At 46.7% G+C, this 23,061-nt stretch overlaps 1 protein-coding gene across 5 annotated transcripts in view; it reads right to left on the bottom strand.

The window, feature by feature from the left end:
* Positions 1–23,061, bottom strand: part of Hsf (Heat shock factor) — a 562,710-nt gene that overhangs the window by 490,772 nt on the left and 48,877 nt on the right. For all 5 annotated transcript variants that reach the window (XM_068385887.1, XM_068385865.1, XM_068385876.1 and 2 more), the window contains exon 2: positions 1,857–1,965. In XM_068385887.1, the coding sequence (XP_068241988.1) occupies positions 1,857–1,965 (109 nt within the window). The remainder of the gene's footprint in view (positions 1–1,856; positions 1,966–23,061) is intronic.

Raw genomic sequence — 23,061 nt, 5'->3', positions numbered from 1 at the left:
TTGTGAGTTTGCGTGGCATTTTTGTCTATCAAACCCCCCCCAGTGATGTCTAGACCCCGTACAAGTCACGATGACATTGTTAGAGTGATAACCTGTCATAATTTAGGTCTGCAAACAAAGGAAATAGTGAAGAATACTGGCGTGAACGAGAGAACAGTGAGGCGTTTGGTGGCCAAGTTCAAGGCAGGGGGTAGCAACGAGATCCCTTCTCACTCCCAGGCTGGTTCCCCCCCCCCCCCCCCCCCGGGAAGATTCCTGATCGTACTTTGGTTATTTTAAAGCGAAGCCTAGAAGAAAATCCAACATTAACGGCTAAGCAACTGAAAGAACAGAACCCTAAATTGTTGAGCGACGTCAGTGTTCGTAGGATTCAGGAAAACCTGTCGAAGCACCTCAACTACGAGAAAGTGATCGCGAGAAAGAAGCGCGCTTTAACTGAGAAACAAAGGAAGAGGAGGGTTGCTTTTGCCAAGACATACAAGGATTGGACCTTGGAGCAGTGGCAAAGTGTCTTGTGGAGTGACGAAGCGACCTTTTGTGTGAGTGAGACGACCGGGAAAAAAGTGTGGAGGCGAAAGGGGTCAGATCCTCTTAAGCCTAATCTCATGGCCAAGACAGTTAAGCACCCAGCATCGCTTATGGTCTGGGGTTCGTTTGCCTACGGTGGTGCCCCAAGCCTTGTTGTTTTGCCTAAAGGCATAACGGTTAATGCTGACCGCTATTTGAACATTTTGAAAGACAATTTAGCGGATTGTTTTGCAGCTACAGGAGCTGAAATTTTTCAGCAGGACGGTGCCCCTTGCCATACGGCTAAAAAAGTGAAGAAGTGGCTGGAAAATAGCGAAGTGAACTATATTCCTGATTGGCCAGATCAAAGTCCTGATATTTCGCCCATTGAGAACCTTTGGGCGATAGTTAAAGCCCGCCTTCGTAAAGAAGTGACGAAAAACGTGACACTTCTCGAAGAGGCGCTCCATAAGGTGTGGGCTGAAATACCTGCAGAATTTCTTCAGAATTTAGCAGATAGCGTTCCTCAACGACTTTTGGAGGTCAAGAAGAGGAAAGGCTACCCTATAGACAAGTAGCAGGGATATTGGTGAGTGTTCAATTAAATTTTTATTGATTTATATTGTGTATTAGTGTAGATATGGGGGGGGGACCAAAATGAATGCACAGCGGATGCTGCCCGGACAGACCGATCCGCACTGACTGTATATATAAACGTATATATACGATATATATATATATACAGTATATATATACATATATATATATATATATATATATATATATATATATATATATATATATATATGTGTGTGTGTGTGTGTGTGTATATATATATATATATATGGTCATAAATATATATATATATATATATATATATATATATATATATATATATATATATATATATATATATACATATATACATATATATATATATATATATATATATATATATACATATATATATATATATATATATATATATATATATATATATATATATATATATATATAGATAAGAAAAAGTAAGTTAAAAGACAAAAATTAAAGCGAGGAGGAAGAGTGGTAACATTTGGTCTCCATCCAAGCCAAAAGTAAAGTGAGCTAAATCACAGGTGTATGAGCGGTATGGGTAGTTAACCCTCGCTAAATTTTAATGGCTCGTCGTTTCAGCTTCGCCAAAAGTAATACTCCTAAATAAATAGCGTAGGTTTGTATTCCAGTTACGTAACAAATGGCATTTCAGAACAATTTGCTTTTGTATTATCTAGTTTCATTAGGTCAAATGAAAATCTAATCAATATATACAGTACTTACAAAAATACTTAAGTCCTTCTAAAACTTACACATATTAAGTTGTCTGACGAAGCTTGCCATATTATTGTGTTTGTAGTACTGTGGCAGCAGCTCTCTGGAAAACCTTGCCTGGTTCTGTATGATGAAACTCCTGCCATTCTGAAAGCAAGCAAAACAGAAAGACACCATGAATGTCAATACCAAACATCACGTATAATATATGTTTTTTTTTTCTTTTTTTAAATAAAACCTATAATCTTTTATGTGGGAGTACTGTACACTCAGCGTGAGTTGAGTAAAGTCATTGCAACTCAGTAACAAACAAAGTTAATTGATGGCAACGTGGTTGCCAAAGGCAATTTCTATTTTCTTGTGTCTAAAGACTCATAGGAATGTTGGGTCACAGTCATCAAACATCACAAATTTTATATATTTACATTTTTTATACCTTTACAAACCAGAGCCCTATAATATGGTTATGACTTCAGCTCAAGCTGCCACAGCCATTGAATTGCTAATGAGGTAGCTATAACTACCAACTTGTCAGTTGGAGAAACTAGCACTTTTGCCTTTAGACCTGGGACTACAAGGAGTGGTTATAGTGAGGAGAGTAACTTAAAAGACTCAAATATTGAATTTTCATAATAAAATTAATATCAATAATACTTACCTGGATAAATTACCTAGCCCTTAATCCAAATAACCTGCCCAAATTTTTCTTACATTGGCAACCTTGCTACCTCCTCTTCTGTCCAGCGGTTGGTAACACTGATGGCTGTGCCACGAGATAAAATGACAAATTCGTAGATATGGAGTTTTTATGATAAAACAAAGTTTTACGAATACTTACCTGGCAGTTATATATATATAGCTTAAGTCTCTGACTTTCGGCAGAATTTTTTCGAAAATCGCGGCAACCGCCTTGTGGTGGTTGTGCAGTTAGGTGGTTAACAACCCTTACAGGGTGGTACCTGGAATCATTCCCGTTTTCTGTTCCTCAGATCATCTTTGCCCGACCTGTCTCCCGAGGGGAGGTGGGTGGGCTTTAAAATATATATATAACTGCCAGGTAGTATTCATAAAACTTTGTTTTATCATAAAAACTCCATTTTTATGAATAGTACTTACCTGGCAGTTATATATATATATAGCTGATTCACACATTTGGAGGAGGGAAACAGACAGTAAACATCGTTGGGGAAACAACAAAAGAGTTGTAGGAGAAAAAACACCTTGATTCCTTACCTGCTAAGGTAGCTGACTTCAAAGGTTACTGCCTCTAGAGTCGCTTTCCCTTAGGAGTGTTCAGCCAGGAGTAGACCTGCTATGCTGCAAACAACTCAATCGAGTCTGTCAAAGGGGTAAGACCAACAACTTGACTAGACTTCAGAAACTACCTTTGCCCCATATAATAAAAACCTGCAACCTTACTAAAACTAACCACCTAACCTTGCAGAATAGATATAAACTATCTATCTAACCATAAAAACACAAACCCTCATACATGCATACAAACTAAGGTTGAGTGGGGGTAGTAACTCCTTTGCCTAATACAGAAGCCGCAGCTACGTATGGGCCCAAGGTATAACAATTGCCATAGTCTACTTTCACCTCTCTGAGGTAATGAGAAGCGAAGACAGAGTTGCTCCTCCAGAACGTTACGTCCATGATTTGCCTAACTGACATATTTTTCTGATATGCCAGTGAGGTAGCAATAGCTCTCACTTCGTGAGCTCGTACTTTCAACAGGGCGAAGTGTTCCTCCTCACATAAGAGGTGGGCTTCCCTAATAGTTTCCCTCAGGAAAAAGGACAAAGCATTCTTTGACAGGGGTTTTTGTGGATCCTTCACTGAACACCATAACAAGCTGGATGCACCTCTCACGTTCTTAGAGTGAGCCAAATAAGCTTTGAGGGACCTAACTGGGCAGAGGAGTCTTTCCTGCTCTTGACCCACTAGGTTCGTGAGGTTAGGGACCTCAAACGTCCTAGGCCAGGGTTTCGAAGGGTTCTCGTTCTTGGCAAGAAAGTCGAACCTTAAGTCACAAACCGCTCCATTTTGATTGAAGCCTACCCGCTTCTCAATTGCCTGGACCTCGCTGACCCTTTTGGCAGTCACTAGTCATAAGGAAGAGGGTTTTCTTCGTTGGATCTCGAAGAGAGGCTTGCGAGATAGGTTCAAATTTCTTGGAGCACAGAAACTTAAATACCACATCCAGGTTCCAAGATGGGGGTCTTAATTGTAACTGTTTCGTCGTCTCAAAAGACCTAATGAGGTCCTACAAATCTTTATTTTGGGACAACTCAAGGCCTCTATGCCTAAAGACGGTCGAGAGCATACTCCTGTATCCTTTGATGGTAGATACAGCCAAGCTCTAAAGGTCTCCCACTTAGATTGGTAGACTCTTTGTGAAGAGATCCTCCTTGCTCTGGCAATAGCCTTCGCCGCTTGTGCCGAAAAGCCTCGAGATCTGACAAGCTTCTCGAAAGTCTGAAGGCAGTCAGTTTGAGAGCGAGGGGGTTTTGATGATACCTCTCGAAGTGGGGCTGTCTGAGAAGGTCTGGACTTGCCAGGAGTCTTCTTGGGAAGTCCATCAGCATGCCCACCACTTCCGTGAACCATTCCCTTGCAGGCCAGAATGGAGCCACTAGGATCATTCGTCCCGAATCGAGGAGAGCGAATTTCCTGACGATCAGATTGATGATCTTGAATGGGGGAAACGCATACATGTCCATCCTCATCCAATCCATCAAGAAGGCGTCCACTGCTACCGCTTCCTCGTCCGGGACTAAGGAGCAGTAGTTGGGGATCCTTTTGTTCAAGTTGGAGGCGAAAAGGTCTATTACAGGTCTGCCCCACAACTTCCAGAGGCTCTGACAGACTTGCGGGTTGAGAGTCCACTCTGTGGGAAGAACTTGTCCCTTCCTGCTGAGCATGTCTGCCCTGATGTTTCTTTGCCCTTGAACAAACCTCGTCAACAGCTGAGTCCTGTTCTCGCTCGCCCAAAGAAGAAGCTCTCTTGCTGTTCTGAACAGACAGGAGTGAGTGAGTTCCCCCTTGTTTCCTGATGTACGCGAGAGCCGTGGTGTTGTCTAAGTTGATCTCCACAGTCTTCCCTGACACCGAGGTTTCGAAGGCCTTTAGCCCAAACAGAATGGCCATCAACTCCTTCATGTTGATATGCCAACTGACCTGACTTCCTTCCCAAACGCCTGAGACCTCCTTGTTCCCTAGTGTTGCTCCCCAGCCTGACTCCGGCGCGTCTGAGAATAACACTAGGTCAGGGTTCTTCTTGTACAAGGAGATCCCTTCTCCTAACAGAGCTGGGTCCAGCCACCACATCAAAAGATCCTTGATCTCTGTCGGAATAGGAAAAGAAAAGAAGTCCTCCTGGGTCTTCCTATTCAATACCTTTGCAAGGAAGTGTTGCAGAGGTCTTAGGTGCAGTCTCCCCAACGAGACAAACTGCTCTACGGAAGATAGAGTTCCCAGCAAACTCATCCACTCCTTCGCTGAGCATTCCTGCTTCTTTAAAAATTCTCTGACTTTCTCTAGGCACCTGGTCTGCCTTTCCTGGGAGGGAGAAGCCTGAAAAAGAACTGAAATCAGAACTATCCCCAAATATTGAATAGTCTGATTCGGCTCGGTGTGAGACTTCTCACTGTTGATGATGAGTCCCAGGTCCTGAGTCATCGTATATGTCTTCTGTAGGTCCTCCAGACATTTTTCTTTCGACTGTGATCGGATCAACCAGTCGTCCAGATAAAAGGATACCCTTATCCCCTCCTGATGTAACCAGCCTGCCACGTTCGCCATTAGCCTGGTGAAAACTTGAGGAGCCGTGCTGAGACCGAAGCAAAGTGCCCTGAATTGAAAGCACTTGCCCTGAATCACAAATCTCAGATATTTCCTTGAAGTCGGATGAATGGGGACATGAAAATAAGCGTCCTGCAGGTCGAGAGATACCATCCAGTCGCCTGGACGAACTGCTGCCAGCACGGACTGAGTCGTCTCCATGGAGAACTTTGTTTCCTCCACGAAGGCGTTCAGAGAGCTGACATCTAAGACTGGTCTCCATCCACCCGAGTTCTTGGGAACCAGAAACCGGTGATTGTAAAAGCCTGGGGAGGCAAGGTCCCAAACTGGCTCTATTGCTCCCTTGACTAACATCTGGTCGACTAGTTTCAGAAGAACCTCTTGTTTCCCCGCGTTGGCGTACTGCGCCACTAAGGCTAGGGGAGTATCTGAGAGAGGAGGCTTCTTTAAAAAGGGGATCTTGTAACCTTCCTTGATGACCATGAGGGACCAGGTGTCCGCCCCTCTCCTCTTCCAAGACTGCCAAAAACATGACAGTCTTGCCCCTACTGTTGTCTGGAGGACTTCCATATCATTTCTTGGATCGGGGCCTAAACAAACCTCTGCTGGTCCTTGGCCCTGACTCATGTCTTCTCCCCCTGAAATCCGCTCTCGAGGAAGTCCTACTCCGAAAGGGCTGCTGGAACTTTCTCTCTTCCTTCTTCAGAGGAGCAGGAGCGATAGGCAAAGGCTTTCTAGCAGACCGAGATAAAAGGTCCTAAGTAGCCCTTTGTGCCAGAGAAAGGGAGATATCTCTGACCAGAGCTTCGGGAAAGAGATGGTGTGAAAGAGGGGCGTAAAGCAGTTCCAACTTCTGGGCAAGTCACCGACCTAGAGGTGAAGGAGCACAACAGGGCCCTCTTCTTCAAGACCCCTGCTGAGAAAAGGGAAGCCAACTCATTAGCCCCATCCCTTAGAGCTTTGTCCATGCAGGACATGATATTCGTCAGATCCTTTGTGCCTTCCAGAAGTTCTGTCTTCCTGGCCAGAGTCCCGAGATACCAATCCAGGAAGCTAAAAACCTAGAAAACCCTGAAAATTCCCATGACGAGGTAATCAAGTTCCTACATGGACCACATCACCTTGGCAGAGTTCAGAGCATGTCTTCTTGCTGAGTCCACAAGACCAGAGAAGTCACCTTGGGAGGCAGGCACTCCTAGACCCAATGGTTCCCCCGTCTCATACTACATACCAGCCTTGGAAGCGAGTCGAGATGGAGAGAAAGAAAAGGTGGTCTTGACCGCTTGCCTCCGCTCCTTCATCCAATCACCCACCTTAGCGAGCGCTTTCCTGGCAGAAATTGAAAGCTTCATTTTGATGAAGGCCAAATGCTTCGTAGCCTTCTTCCTGGTGAATTGTGACTGAGGAGAACGAGGAGCCAAAGGTTGGAATTCTTCCCCATATAGTTCCAAAAGGGAGCGAGACAGAACCTTATAGTCCCTAGCAGAGTCGGTAGGTTTCTCTTCCTCTTCCGATACATCATCAAGGTCCTGATCAGGGTCTAAATCTTGAAGAAGGGAGCTGCAAGCAGCCTGGCACCGAGAGCTGCCTGCGTCCTGGCGCCGAGCGTAGGTGTCGTCCTGGCGCCTAGAGAAGGAAGCGTCCTGGCGCCGAGCGCTGCTATCGTCCTGGTGGCGAGAAGAGGTATCGTCCTGTTGACGAGAAGCGGTATCGTCCTGATAAGGCAGGCTGCATTCGTCCTGATAAGGCAGGCTGCATTTGTCCTGCTGCCTAAATCTCGAGGCGGAATCGTCCTGGCGCCGAGGGCGAGAGGCAGTATCGTCCTGGCACCGAGAGCGAGAGGAAGTAACGTCCTGGCGTCGAGCCGATGAAGAGGGTGCGCGGTGTCGTACGGCCGATGAAGTGCGTAGAGGTTCCCTTGGAGAGCCACTACGTTTCCTCCTAGAAGACGATCTCTTAACCGGCAAAGAGACATCCTTACGTCTGTCAGACTGGGAAGGAGGGCGGCTGAAAGCTTGCACTAGCGATGAAAGCTGTTCCTACAAAACAGCCATGAAAGCTTTAGCGACTTCTACTGGTTCTCGCGGTTCCGAAGGAGGCGGCTGTTTGGGAGCGCTGGTAGCAGAAGCAGGAATTTTAGCAGGCTTAACTGGGCTAAGGACTCTCGGTTTCGTCCTCTTAGCAGGAACAACATCGAAGTTGTCCTCAGAAGGTTCAGGTTCTTGGCTACTTGAACCGGGAGAGGGAGAGCGAGACTGCACATCCCGGTCCCACCTTCTCTTCGTCAGTCTTGACGATTCGTATAGCCATTTGCGTCTGGGAAAAGGATCAGGTGAAGACAATAACGTATCCGACATGCCTTTTCTATGGTGGTCAAGAGCAGCCTGGGAGGTCGCAACAGGACTGTCTGAGGAGACGACTGACCGAGGATAAGCACCTCTCATCACCTTTCGGCTGTCGACGTACCTTCTCCCTTGGTCCTGGGAGCTTGGTAGAGGTCTAGACCTAAGGGTATGACAGGTTCGATCAGCTGCCACCTCCACTGCACTTTCACAAGCACTAATACTACTTTCACCCTTACCTTTAAAGGCCGCAAGTTGTGCTTTAATGGCCTCCAACTCAGCAGCCATCCTGGCATACCGAGGGTCATCCGCAGGCGCAGATCCTGTAGAAGGGGCAGGAGTTACTACCTCAGTGGAAGGAACAACTTCCAAAGAGGAAACAAATAAATGGTCAATAGAAAAATCTAAACTAGCTTCACTAGCAGACTTTGACTTTGATTTAGCTCTCCTAACTCTATCGAGTTCTAGTTTGCGCACATAGCGCTTCATAGCTAACCAATCATCTTCATTTAAACCCTCGCATTCCTTGCACCTATTATCTAGGGCACATTCAATTCAAACCCCCTGCAACCCATACAAACTGTGTGAGGGTCAACCGACACTTTCGGTAACCTCACCTTGCATACAACACTTGCACATACACGAATATGAAGTTTTTCACTTATGATAAACAAAGCAAATAGTACAATAATAATAACAAAACATGACTGCCAATTCCCCAAATCAGTGTACTTCACCAAACGAAGTCCAAAACAGCGATGAAGGGAAAGCGATTCGAAAAACTCTTAATGGCGGACCAACGATGTTGTCGATCCGGCCGGCAGAGATGATCTGAGGAACAGAAAATGGGAATGATTCCAGGTACCACCCTGTAAGGGTTGTTAACCACCTAACCGCACAACCACCACAAGGTGGTTGCCGCGATTTTTTAATAAATTCTGCCGAAAGTCAGAGACTTAAGCTATATATATACAACTGCCGGGTAAGTACTACAGTATTCATAAAATTGTATTTTTCCTAAAGATACAAACCTTAGCTATTTATTTAGGGGTATTACTTTTTGCGAAGCTGAAATGACGAGCCATTAAAATTTAGCGAGGGTTAACTACCCACACCGCTAGTTAGAGGGGGGTAGGGGGGTAGCTTGCTACCGCTCCCACTTACACACTGGTGATTTAGCTCACTTTGCTTGGAGGTAGGACTTCAAGGGGGATAAGGCTGGCAGACAAGTTTGTATAAATACTTAAGGTTTGTATCGTTAGGAAAAATACAAATTATCTACGAATTTGTCATTTGTTCCGTAACTGGAATACTAACCTAGGCTATTTATCTAGGGGTGACTCACCCATTAGGAAGGGTGGACGTCCTTGACAATCTGGCTTTTGGCTTTACCCGGGGGCTCCTTAGCTCAGTATGTTAGTATTCAAAACAATGAGTCCCTGCACCTTGCTAAAACCTTGCTACGCGAGGTCCGCGGTCTACGCAAGCTGTGTGTTGGGATATTTAGAAGTGTGACTGTCTAGGTAAGGTTATTCCGATTCTTTTTGTGGGAAAAAACTGTTGTAACCAAGACTTTCCCCATACCACATCGCCAGAGTATGGGGACGCAACAGTATTAGCTTAATACTAGGTACACAAGGGACCATGGTTTACCTGCAGTGGTTTGAGGTCAGCTTATGCAGAGAACCCAGGATGCTGTTTGACCCAAGAGAAGGGAGGACGAAGAAAAGAATAAGAGCCAGTCAAATCTTTTCATTCACGCAGACTAAAACAGGGTAAGAGTGCCCTCAACCTTCTGCTACTTGTTCAAGGAGTTTGAGGTATACAACCAGCTATTGTGCAGCCACCACAGGACCAATAGAGATTGTATCGAGTTCTTGTGGGTCACGTCTTGCAGGAGAAAGGTTGTGAAAGTCACCTGGAGCATTCACACCCTTGCTTGTAAAACCTGCATCACAGAGTAATCTGCTTAGAGGGGCCAGGGGCATAGCTATGCCCCTCTCATCGTGAGTCGACATGTTGGATGACAATCTGGATTCAGGGCGCAATTGATGACACTGTGAATCCAGCAGAGATGATGTTTTGGTGATCCTCCTCGTGTCTCTCCCAGTGCTGACGACAAGAGAAGGGACCTCAGTGGGCTGTTGCTGTTCTCTTGAGGTAAAACCTCATACCTTAACCCGGGTACAGTAACAGATGATCTGGATCGTCAGTTACTGAATGGAGACTTGTGTAGGATCCTTCACCTCTGGAGACTGTGTCTGGCAACATACTCGGGGACAAAACTGAACGTTACCTTTCACCCTTCTCATTAATGGGCGATGTCGAAAGAGAGACCATGAAGTTCCTTGACTCGTTTGGCCACTTTCAAAGTATGTAAGAACACTGTCATCTAAACCAAGTGAAAATTTGTTGCCTGGTGAAATGGAATGTAAGGAGGTCTCCTTAGAGACCGGAGAACTTGAACCATGTTCCAAGAGGGAGGTCTCAATTCCGACTAGGAAAAGGCAAGTTGTAAGTCCGCATGAGTTAGTTAAGATCTAGCGATGAGGGAATGTCCCTTCCTTTCAGTTTGAAGGCGAGGCTCAAGGTTGATTGATCGTCTCTACCTGTTGAAATTGAAAAGGGGAGTCTTTTCCTCTTCCATAGTACTCGAGGATTCCGCTATTGCTGGAATAGAGGTATCGAGTGGAGAGATATACTTTCCCATGACACCAACCACAGAAGATGTTATACTTTGCCTGGTAGACTGATACTGAGGAATTCCTCAGATATCTAGACAACCTCTTCACAATTTATTGTGAAAAGCCTCTGTGAGAGAGGGGGTACTGGGTAGTCTCCAGGTATACAATCATAGCAAACCTATAACTTGTTGTAGATGTCGAAGTGTGGTTGTCTGTGACGTGGGGAGGGTTCTCTTGGAGGTTCTATCAGGACCTGCAGAAGGTTTGGAAACCATTCAGTGTAATGCCATAGTGGAGCTATGAGAGCCTTTGAGAGGCTGACTGATGTTCTAGCCTTCTCGAGTACCCTTCTCCAGACAAAACAGGGACGAGACGTAAACGTCGTTGTTGTACCCACCGTTGTTGGCAAGCTTCTTGCCGGAGAGCCTTGGGGGTCTAGGACTGGGGAGCAGCAGAAGCTTGAGGTTCAGGGGTTTTGCGAACAGATCCCTAGTTGGAGGACTACGTAAATTTGGGACTTAGTCGGCTACTAGGCGATCCAAAGACCATTTGGTACACCTTATCTGAGATGCTGAGCACAGATGGTAGGCGATCACATTCCTCTAGTCTGGAATGAAGCGGGCTGATACTGGTACCGAAAGGACTTTGGCCCATCTTAGTATTTATGCTGTTAGATGAAAAGAGGCTGCGAGCAAGTTCTTCTTGCTTGTTGATGTGAGCCTCTATGTGCTGTGTGGTGTTGTTGCTCATCACATCACTGAGCTGAGTGGCCCGTTAGGAACTGATGAGGCTGTTGAAGGACTGGAAAGTTGGCCTTTATCTCTTAAGAGATTTAAGTGAAGGTACTTTTGGACTCTGTCCAGAGGGCTGAGGTCGTGTGGTGCAGCACTAAGATCCCTCCTCCCTTCTTTTGATATGTCTAAGCACAGCATCAAGCCCGAGGGGTGGGGAAGGATGAGAAGGTTATACTACTCCGTAGATTCTCGACTGACACCCATCCCTTGAGGTTTGTCCAAACTTCTGGTCCCATGATGGTCAGAATGTCTTGGGAATCGAAGGCCTGATTCCAATCAGACTCAAGTCACTCTGGGCTGGGAGTTCTTCTCATTTTGAGAAAGGGTCTTGTGACTTTTGTACGCCTGTCTTTGATGAGAAGGTTTTGTGGAGATTGGTGTCTAGAATCATTCCCAGATACACCATTCTTCTGAGAGAGAAGTAGGGAAGACTTCCAAGGTTTACCTTGATCCCCAGATCTTGGTAAAAAGACGTCAGAAGTTTCGGTGCTCATGCAAAGATGCCACCGAGTCTGCTAAGGTCAGTCAGCCGTCCAGAAACGGAGGAGACAGAAGCCGATCCTGTGAGATCGGAATGGCTGCTGTGGAAAGACCGAAGCACACTGCCCTGAAGTGGTGTTTCTTGTTTGTCTAGACTGAATCTTCAATCCTTCCAAGAAGATGGATGGTTTGGGCCTGGAAGTATGCGTCCTTTAGGTTCAGCGTGCAAATGAAGACCTATGGTCTTAGCCCTTGTCCGAACTCCAACATGGTGTGGACATCAACCAAAGGCGACAGCTCCTTGCGGATCCTTTCGCATAGGAGATTGTTGATGCTGGGGTCTTGATTCGTGGCGTAAAGGATGGGATGCGACACCCTTTGTAAGGAATTTTCCCTGGGAGAGAACTCCTTCAACTGATAAAAGTAAGGCAACCCTTAACCCTACCATGCGCCCTGATGGAATTGATGCTATTCCCCAGAGCAGCATCAGTCAGGCGAATGTAAATCAATGGTTAACGACTGGGTATCGTGGTTACTGTGCAGTTGGAGAGTGCTCACAAGTAGACAAGTAGTCACCTGTCGACAAGCCGCTGATGAGGGTTGTCGATCGTTTGCCAATCACTTTAGTGGATTGGTGTGATGTCGAACGGCGAGTAGCGAGAACTGTGTTGTATGCCTTCTGATCTAGGGAACCACGGGCAGAGGTTGACTAGTAAGTCCGAGTCACGAACTACTGGTGAACGGCGAATTGCCGGTGATCGGTGAACTGGCGATCTGTGAGCCGAAGATGGTAACTGACAGGTAGATGAAGGCTGTCTGGTCACTCAGCCAAGGAAAGTTGGCGATTAATGAGTTGGTAATCTGCTTGGAGAGCCCTGAGAGACAGCAGAATGGTTTAATGATAGTCAGTTGGTGATGGTGAGCCATTGATGATCAGCGATCGATCATCGATCGCAGACCAGTGATCGGTGAGCTAAAGATCAGCAAGCTGACGATTGGCTAGTCAGAGATCAGCAAGCTACCAATTGGCTGGTCAGAGATCAGCAAGCTACCAATTGGCTGGTCAGAGATCAGCAAGCTACCAATTGGCTGGCCAGAGATCAGCGAGCTGAGGTCGATGATCGAAGAAGGATGAGCTTCCCATCGGCAATCTAGTGATCAGCAAGCTGATGATTGGTTATTGACTAGCAATCAGCAACTGGCACGTTAGCAATCGGAGATCGTTAGCAACTGGAGAGACTAGAGGTCAATGATCACAGAGATGAGCTAGCAATTGGCGATCTGGTGATCAGAGAGCTAGCGATCAGCAAACAGTGATCTAGTAATAAGTCGGTTGATGATTTCTCATTGGTAATTAGAGATTTGCGAGCTAATGATAAGCCATTTGCAATGTTCGGATCGTTTTTGCTGATGGTGGTACTGTCAAGAAAAACTCCTGAAGAGAAAGGGACCAACGGTTCCCTGTGAGGAGTCTCGATCGATGGTAAATGCGTTTGATTCCCCTCGGAAGATGGAATCTTCGGGATCTTGAACCCTTCTGTTAAGCCTCTTCCTTCTTTTCCCGGCGGCCATGCTGTTATGCGTTTGCGGGGAGAGGAATGGGGCAATGGTAACCTGTCAAAAAGTTTTCATTCTTTTTGCCTATTGCGCGAGTGTGCAGGAGAGTACTGGAGCGATGGCGCACAGGATAATGCTGGTGCTCAGTTTCTGCTGGAGCGCAATTTTTGGTGAATGCGCAGAAGAGCGCTGGAGAGCAGGCAAGCGTTGGCTCTATGGCAAAAGCTGGTGCATTGGCGAGCATTGGATCTGAGAGCGCAACTGCTCAGGAGAGCGCTGGATCTGAGCCAGCAGAAGAGCGCTGTGAAGGAAAGTCATAGAATCGTACGCTATAACCCGACGCTCCCCTGGATGCTCCAAGGACTCCTGGCACAGACAAGCACCAGCACCTTCACCCGAAGCATCAACAAACAACTCCAAGGGTTTAGCATCAGCGGAGTAGTCAGGGTATGACAACATAATGTCCTCTTTGATCAGTTCCTTCAAGCGCATAAAGGCACTGTCCATTTCTGCAGTTCACTTCAGTTTCCTAGTTCCTTGAGATTTTCGTCCTCCAGTCTTCGCAGATAATGGTTTGGCTATCTGTGAGCACATGGGGATAAACTTCCGTTGGAAGTTGACCAGTCCCAGGAATCCCCGTAGCTCACGCACAGTGGTCGGTTTAGGGAAGTCTTCCACTTTCTGGATGTATTCTGGTAACTTAAGCATACCAGAACGTCCAACCAGATGACCAAGATACTGGACCTCGGCTTGAACCCAAGAACACTTCCCGAGTTTAATCTTGAGTCCGTGCTTCTGGAGAGTAGCCAAAACTCGTTCTACCAGTTTCAGGTGTTCCTCGAAAGAAGACCTAAGTATCAATATGTCGTCAATGTAGACAACCACCTTGGCTTTCAGGAACTCTTGGAGAATACTCTGCATTTCTCTCTGGAACACTGCAGGTGCATTTTTCAGTCCAAACGATAAGCGTCTGAACTGCCAGTGTCCAAAGGCGGTAGAGAAAGCCGTGTATTCCTTACTGTCCTCTGCCAACGGTAACTGGTAGTATCCACGAACCAGGTCAAGGGTTGTAAAGTATTTGACTCCTTGAAGTCCAAATACAGAGTCGGCCATGTTAGGCATCGGGAACTTATCAGAGACAGTCACCTTATTCAGTCTACGGTAGTCCACACACAAGCGTATACTATTGTCCTTTTTTTGGACTGGAACAATGGGTGAAGACCAAGGAGAGATGCTGGGTTCAATAATACCCAGTTCATGCAACTCCTTGCACTGTTCCTCGATGGCGTCAGCAATGGGTTTGGCAAACCGTCGAACTCTCTGATAAATGGGCGTCTCGTCATACAGGTGGATGCGTATTGGTGTGCTTGAGCACTCTCCCACATCATCATCACCAGTACTGATAATTGGAAGATGACGTCGAAGCATTTGACAAAACTGGTCCTTCTGAGAAGAGTCCAGTTCTTCGGAGATAGACAGATTGTCTATCTCTTCCAATACGCTCGGTTCAGGAGTCAGGTCACACTCCTGTGCTATCAGGCAGGATAGAGGAGCATCCACCATTGCCATGGTGAACACCTTCCCCAAGAGATCGCCCTTCTTGATCTTGGCAGTTTCTTCAGATAAACCCTTGACTAAAACTGAGGCTTTCCTGTCTTTCAGTTCAAGGATGCCAGGAATTGCTGTAACTTTCCTTGACAGACCAGGGGTTATGATGTCGCCATCATAATACATTTCCGGCCAACAGTTGGTCGGACAAGCAGGGCACCTAAAAGACGTGTCAAGTCCCTTAGGAAAGTTAACACTAACTGGAACAAGTACTGGCTCAATACTGGCAATCCTCATTGAATCGGCTGCGTGGACCTCAAGTGCGTAAAGCACTTGCTGACAACAGGCTCCACGTATCGGGACATAATACTCCCAAAGAGGCTTTTGGGGAGTACTGCCAACGCTCAGCCGATTTCGGGCTCTGTCAACTATCACCCCATTTGCTCTCAAGAACTGGTAACCAAGCACTACGTGCTCAGCCATAGTCCCTGAAGGCACTACATGGAACACACCCGGGGCGAATGTCATTCCATGCAGTATAAGGGTCAACAGTACAGTACCTAGGGTCTTAGGTCCTGTTTGCCCTAAACCCTTCAGACCAATGGTGTTGGGTACCATCTGCAGCTGGTAATCCTGTACTACTCTCGATGACAGGAGGTTGACCTCAGCTCCGGAGTCGATGAGAGCATCCAACGCTCCCGATGGAAACTCAGACATGGTCACTGGGACAACCATGAGTGGTACAGGAGCCAACTGCGCCAGGTTAACCCTACGAAGGGTTTTCAATACCGCCTCAGCTTCTGCTTTCTCCCTGGAGGAGTCAGTTGGAGAAGCTCTGGACTGTGTCGAGGACAGGTTATCACAGGCCAATCCTGAAAGAGCCATTGGAGGTGCAATGACTTCTTCAGGTTGAGGGGTAACCTTGGAAATCGAGATTTCCGAGGCTGCCGCCGGAATACTAGGAGCATGCACCCTAGCACTCACACCCACCTTCGATGTAGCCCCATCTTCTACATCGAAGGCCTGGTGTTTAAAGCCCTAAGATACTCCTCAGTTCTTGACTTCCTGGGCTTTGCCTTCTTGCTCTTCTTCTTCTTCTTCTTCCCCACAGTCCGAGAAGGAGCACTGGACTCGCTCCCACTTCGGGTCTCCCGGCTACTGGTTGAACCAGAATAGGACGACGGGGTCGGAGTAGCATTCACCGGTACTGCTCTCCACCTTGAAGGAGTCTGGACAGAGGTAGTCTCCCTCCCAGGGCTGCAGGCATTAGCTGTGTTCTGGACAGGTGATCTGTTCATAACCGGCGCCTGTCGTCCACACTGTGCCACATGATGGTTGGACGAGCCACAACGTAGGCAGAGGTTGAGGCGTCTGCGACACTCGTCCACAAAGTGCCCTGGTTTTCGGCACCAGTACCTCCTCTGGAATTGAGGAGATCTATCCGGGGTACGCGATGGTGGCAGGCGCACTTCCACAGGTGCAGGTCTGGGGACAGGTCGAGGAGGAGTGCGTGAATACGCTCTGCCAGGTCCAGGTGAACGGCTGGGAGCAGCCATGGCAACCCTGTCGGCATACGAGCCGTGCCATGACTGTCCCACATGACTGATGGCCAAATCCTCTGCCTTCTGGCTTCGCTGACGGGATGCCTCGTCGAGAACACTCAACAGGTGTAAAACATCCTGCCAAGTGGCCTGACGCCCAGTAGAGACATTAATGGTGGCCAGAGACAGTTCCAGCCAACTCACAGCTTTGCTTGGAACAGTTCTTAGAAGCTTTCGCCTAAGCTCCCTCCGGTCCAAACTACGCCGAGGATAGGCCGACTTGTACAGGGAGGCTAACCGGACGGCGTAGATTTTCAGCAGTTCGCCCTCGCCACAGGTGGCACTGCTGAACCGGGCCTTTCTACCGGCATCACGCCTCTCTCGGGCTTCTCGGCACCAGTCGAGGAGGCGTTCCTTCATGTCGGGGTATGAGATCTCGGGACCCCCCATGGCTGAGAACGCCTCATGAATTTCTCCCTTCAGAAATTTCCCGAGATCAACAGTCCACCGACCAGAGCTTCCTGCGGTATACTTACTGGCACAGTAGGCCTCAAAATCCCTCAGGAATCGGGCAAAACTCTGGCCAGTTTCCAGCTGGAAGATTCCAGGCTTGGGGTTCCTCCTGGAGTCAAGTACCTTGATAAGATCAGACAGACTGCGTTCTGTCTGGAGGGACTGGACATGGTCGGTGGAGACAGTGTCTTCTGAGCTGACACTGAGACAGGAGCTGGAAGTGTCACTACCAGAAGTCTCGCTGCCAGAATTGTCGCTGGTTGACTCCTGGGACATGGTCATTTCGGGTATGGCTGGTCTGGCTCTTTCCTTGGCCTGGCGTCTCTGCTTTGGGATAGCCCCTGTCTGGGCAAGAACTGCCTCAGCGGTAGCTACTGGAGCCTTTTCTGGCCTACTGGCTTCAGCCGGATTATTCAGGAACTGCTCCCCTAGTCCACTGGCTGCAGGCTCTGGTAGACTAACAGAGTTAGTCGCCAGAACAGGTGAGGAAGCAAGCAGTCCACTTGGCACAGGAGACTCCCAAAAGCCTGGTACAGGGGGGATTAATGGTGTGAACCCTGGAGGGGGCTGGAGACCTCCAATCAGTGGCTCTGCTCCAGTCACTGGAATTGCCAGACCATTGTAATTTGGCCAAGCAGGGGACGTAGATGGAACACTGGTGGTCACTGTGGTTGTGACCCCAGTGGCAACGTGGCACGTTGGTGACGGCTCCACGCTCTTCAGGGCCGCCACTTGAAGTGTCAGGGACTTGACCTGAGTTGCCAGGTCACTGACAATCTGGACCAGACTTGCCACATCCCGGCTCAGGCTCTTCTTAGCCTTTCGGCGTTTACTGGATGATGCCATCTCTAAAGGTTGGTGTTTCCCTGGTCTGGGCACCAAAAATTATGAATGTAAATTGATATATGGGATATGTAACTGAAGGAAGGGATGATGAATTAAATCTTTAGTTGATCATCCTACCCTTTTTACTGAATTTATTTTTGCAAGGTAAATTTTTTTTTCACTTGAATGTATGGAGTTGGTGTAGTGTAGAGCGTTGTTGCTAGTCAATGTTGAGTGGACCAAAAAAAAAATCTAGAGGGGAGGAATGTGAAAAAATTCATTGTAGTTGGGAAAAATACAAAGCATTTCCAAATACAACATTTTTATTCACTGTAAAGATTTCAATTTTTTCTTAAATAGGTTTAAATGTTTTGCAAGCATAATGTATATGTTTAAGGGGTATGTATATATTTTTGTTTGGTCCTACCAACTGTCTTAACAACATTTGTTTATGCAGCACGCCCTACTCTCTGTAGGGTTTGAATGTGTAACCAGAGTTTGAGTCAATAGAAGTACGTACTGTACTGTACAAGAATAGGTTCCTTCATCAAGAAAAGAAAAAAAGAACAGATACGGCAGACATTTATGTTGACAGAAGTTACCAATTGTAAGAGAAGTTTACTCAAGACCACTGTATGTACAGTATATAGGAACAGAGTATCTGTCTAGTACTGCTCATAACAATTAAGAATGTGGTTGATGGCCTGTTACCAGTGTGTAGTGGTGTGTGTGTCTGCTCTGTATTCATTTTTCACTGCCTGTGAACTGTAAGTACCATCATGTGTTTGACTGAATAACACCACAACCAATGTATTATAAGGCCATTGGCGATTGCTCGTGTTGTTGACAAAATTTTTGAGACATTGTTAATGTGGGCCTGCAGAGACCTGCACGGCATCGTATGCGGCCTTACCGTTTAGAGTTTGATAATTTTAAGTGACTTTGCAGTTTAGTGGTGAACTGGATATTGAAAGGACAGTAGTGATTCAGGGGAAAGTATTGTAGTTCAGTAGCCTCACAGATTTATATATTTCTTATGGGTGGTTGGTTTGAGATGGCTTAGTAAACGTGAGTGACCAGTATGTGAATAATTTTTTTATTCTTTTTCAAAATTTGTTTATCTTGTTATCCTGTTGCTGACGCTTGATGTAAAGGGATGTTAATTTTGCCCTAAATCTGATTATTGGAATTGACAGATGAATAGTTACAAATAAATTCATTCTTTCTTTTATGAATACAGCCTCTCATCCCAGTTCCTTAAACCACTGAGTTCCCCTACTCAGCCACTGTTTTTTTAATCTTTCAAGTAACTTATAATAATCCCTTTCACCTAATGTTCTTATACCTTTACTCACATGTTAATCCAGCTAGACCAATGAAAGGTATGATAAACAACAAGATTCAAGCTGGGTCCCCTTGCTCAGTATAAATCAAGGGGTGGTGCCCAGAGCTCTGTTCTCTTGACCTGTTACTTAGGTTTTTTGGGTATTCCACCGTTGTATATTTGTTGTGTAGTGAACATCGGGTTGTGGTCGGCATTCGGACACTAGGCAGTTCGGGTGCTACCTCTGGCCACAGTCCGCAAACCACTACAGCGCTGGCGAGCAAGCAAGCGCTGGTGTGCAGGTGAGCGCTGGCGCATTTGAGAGCGCTGGATCTGAGAGCACAAGTGCGCAGGCGAGCACTGGATCTGAGAGCGCAAGTGCACAGGAGAGCGCTGGCGTGCAGTGAGGCACTGTGTAGGGTTTTGATCAGTCTCCCTAGAATGCGCAGAAGGGAGCGCAGGTGCTTGGGCACGTGATTGCGGGCGAGAACCCGCACGTAGGAGAGTGCAGGAGAGTGCCGACGCGTTCGTGCGGAAGACTGCTGGCGCGAGCAGAAGGGATGGCGCGCAGGAGAGAGCTGGCGTGCAGGCGAACGCTGGTGTGCAGAGATCGTTGGCGCAAGTGCGCAGGAGAATGCTGTCACGCAGGAGATCGTTCACGCGCAGGCGCAGAAGATCGTTGGGCGAGCAGGAGTCCAAAGTTGCGCCAGCGATCGTTGGTTGGCTGGTGAGCTGGCAAATGTTGCTCTCTGTGGCGAGGTTGCACTAGCACGTCACCAGGTCAGCTGGTAGGACGATCAGGAACTGGTATGTGCCCTTTGGAAGGGCGAACATCCACCAATGGAGATCGCGAACAATCCACAGAAGAGTCCAGGGACTAGCTAATGTGTCGTCAGGAGAAGGTCCAGGAACAGATGACGCCCATGAGGGCCGGTGGACCAGCAAGCTGACCTTCAGCAGTAGCAATCATCCGAAGAGGAGTCTCTATAAGTGGCCCCTCTCGCAAACGGGAGGTGATCACTTCGCAGGAGAGATTTGCCTAAGACTATACTCCACCCCCAAAGGAAGAGAGACTCAGCAAGGGGGGAGCGTAGTCTAGGCAAAAATAGCAACAGCAGTAGGAGAATTGTCCGACCCCAGGAGGCGAACCTCCTAGTAGTGTTCTTAGATGATCTGATAAGAGCGCTGAGGAAGGGTAGCCGGAACTAGTTCCTCGAAGATGAAGTGCGGATCAGGTGTTGCCACGGGCGTACTTCTGAGAAGGGATGACCCCCATGAGGGCCGGTGGATCAGCTAGCTGACCTTCAACAGTAGCGATCCTCTGAAGAGTAGTTTCTATGAGTAGCCCCTCTCGCGAACAAGAGAGGTGAACACTTCGCAGGAGAGACTTGCCTAAGACTATGCTCCGCCCCTGAAGGAAGAGAGATTCAGCAAGGGGGGAGAGTAGTCTAGGCGAAAGCAGCAACAGCAGTCGGAGACGATGAATTTATCAAGATGCGGGAAGTTCTCCTTCAGAAGGGAGAAACAACCTCACACCTGGGGAGGAAACTTTCCCTCGTAAGGGAAAGTTGTCCAACCCCTAGAGGCGAACCTCCTGGTAGCGTTCTAAGATGATCTGAAGTGCTGATCATGTTGTCACGGGCGTATTTCTAAGGGATGACGCCCATGATGACATCCTCTGAGGGACGGCAGTGACAGCAGATTCCCCAGGCATGAACAGAACAGCTCTGCTTCGTCCGCACTCTTAGTCAAACGAAGAAAACTGCATAGCTAACTGAGGAAAAATAAAATGAATTATGTAACAGAAAATTCCCTAGGGAGGAACTCCGAAGAGGACCACCGAGGGAACAACATAAAAATTAGTATTGTGCCCTCCCTTCCCCAGTCGACATCCACGGGAGAAGGGGGAGGGGAGTAACTGTAATAAAAACAAGAATTACAATTATTTAAATCAGCTAAGAATATTCACTAATAGTGAGAACCACTGATCCTCCGAAGAAAAGTGCTCCACAAAGAGAAAAAGCTGAAAAGTTAAAATTACAATTATAATTTCACTAAAATAATTGACACAAACAATCGAAAGCGCAACCTAACCCGCGAACGGGAAAGGTGCTCTTCCCATTAGTACACTGTTGTTGAAAGGTGAACGATTTTGAGAAGAGAAAGACCATAGTCAATCTCTGAGAGGCCACACTCCCTTCCCTCAGTAATCCATGTTTCCCGTGGGAAAAGGGAAAAGGCAAAGACAACAGTTAAATGACGAGGGTCCAGGCGATAACGATTCCCCTGTGGCAGCCGAGTTAACGGTTATATGCCAACGGGAAGACCAATGGACCAGAGGGGGAGAGGTCGTTCCCCACGAAGTGGAAGTGTCCTGGCCTTGCACAAGTGTCATGTCGTATATGTATCACATGCACAGCACAAACACTGAAAAGAAAACTTACAACATTCCTATACACATATATATACATAAATATTAAGAATATTTTCATATATACAGTATATATATATATATATATATATATATATATATATATATATATATATATACATATATATATATAAATATATATATATATACTGTATATATATATATATATATATATATATATATATATATATATATATATATATATATATATATATTATTTTTGGGGGGGCTCAAGCCATGATGTCCTGATGGAAGGTTCCTTTAGTAGCTTCCTAAGGGTATATATGACTACAGGCAAACGATCAGATATGTAATCCTTCTGATCATGCGAAGCAAACAAACTCTTCTGGTAGGAGGGAGGTTCCTTCAGGATCGCTGGACCTTCGATCCTTGGGTCCAAGGCCTAATCAAGAAGGGACTAGGATGGTAATAGACATACCTCCACCATCGTTTCCTCAACTCTTCCTACATTCCAAATCCCTCCTGGAAGAGTATACCTTAGAGCTCTAGAGCATACCAGCGGTAAGGAAAGCAGAGTCCATCAATTTCCAGGGAAGGCTGTTTGGTGTTCACAAGAAGGACTCAAGACTGAGTCATTCTGGACTTGTCGCCACTCACCAAGTTCAAATAAAACAGCAAGTTCAGAATGTTAATCCCTCTGAACATAAGGACCTTATTCAATAAGGGGTGTTTGCAGTCTGGTCAGACCTGAAAGATGTCTATTGGCAACTTCCAGTAAGTCACTCCCTCCCCTCCTACCTAGGATCCAAGTTACAGAAGATAACATATATCCTAGACAAGATTCAGTCCTAGGTATCTTCATGGAATTAGCAGACACAGTCAAGCAAAACCAAGCCTAGAAATAGTTCAGGCAACAACGGACCTGGACGACAGGCTGGGCTGGGCAGCACCCGAAGTGGCTGGTCTATCAGCATCCATGGAAATGATCCAGCCCCTGGAACATAGGGGATGCAAGATAGCTTCAAGAAGTCTCGATTCTCTCCAGCTCAGGGGCTTCAATGTTTTAAAAAACCATTGAAACCAGTGGTCACCCCAACTCTCCTTTCCTTTGAGGATGTAAAAGGAGATCGCAAGGTCGGTTAAGAGACTATGGTGATCAGTCAGGATTCCAAGACGCTAACAGGGAGTTTTGAACTCTCTCCAGTTCACGATAATGACAGCTGTGCTAAGAGCACAGCTGTAAGATGCGTTAAGAGGCTGGAGAAGATACGCATCAAACGCTCGAAGAGATCTAGAATGACAAATTTGTAGATAATTTGTATTTTTCCTAACTATACAAACCTTAGCTATTTAATAGGGGGTATTACTTTCGGCGTAGCTGAAATGACGAGCCATTAAAATTTAACAAGGGTTTACTACCCACACCGCTAGTTAGCGGG

Source organism: Palaemon carinicauda, chromosome 1 (assembly GCF_036898095.1).
Source record: "Palaemon carinicauda isolate YSFRI2023 chromosome 1, ASM3689809v2, whole genome shotgun sequence".
In the NCBI taxonomy this organism is placed as follows: Eukaryota; Metazoa; Arthropoda; class Malacostraca; order Decapoda; family Palaemonidae; genus Palaemon; species Palaemon carinicauda.
Note: the sequence above shows the minus strand (reverse complement) of the source record. Positions and strands in the feature narration are given on the sequence as shown.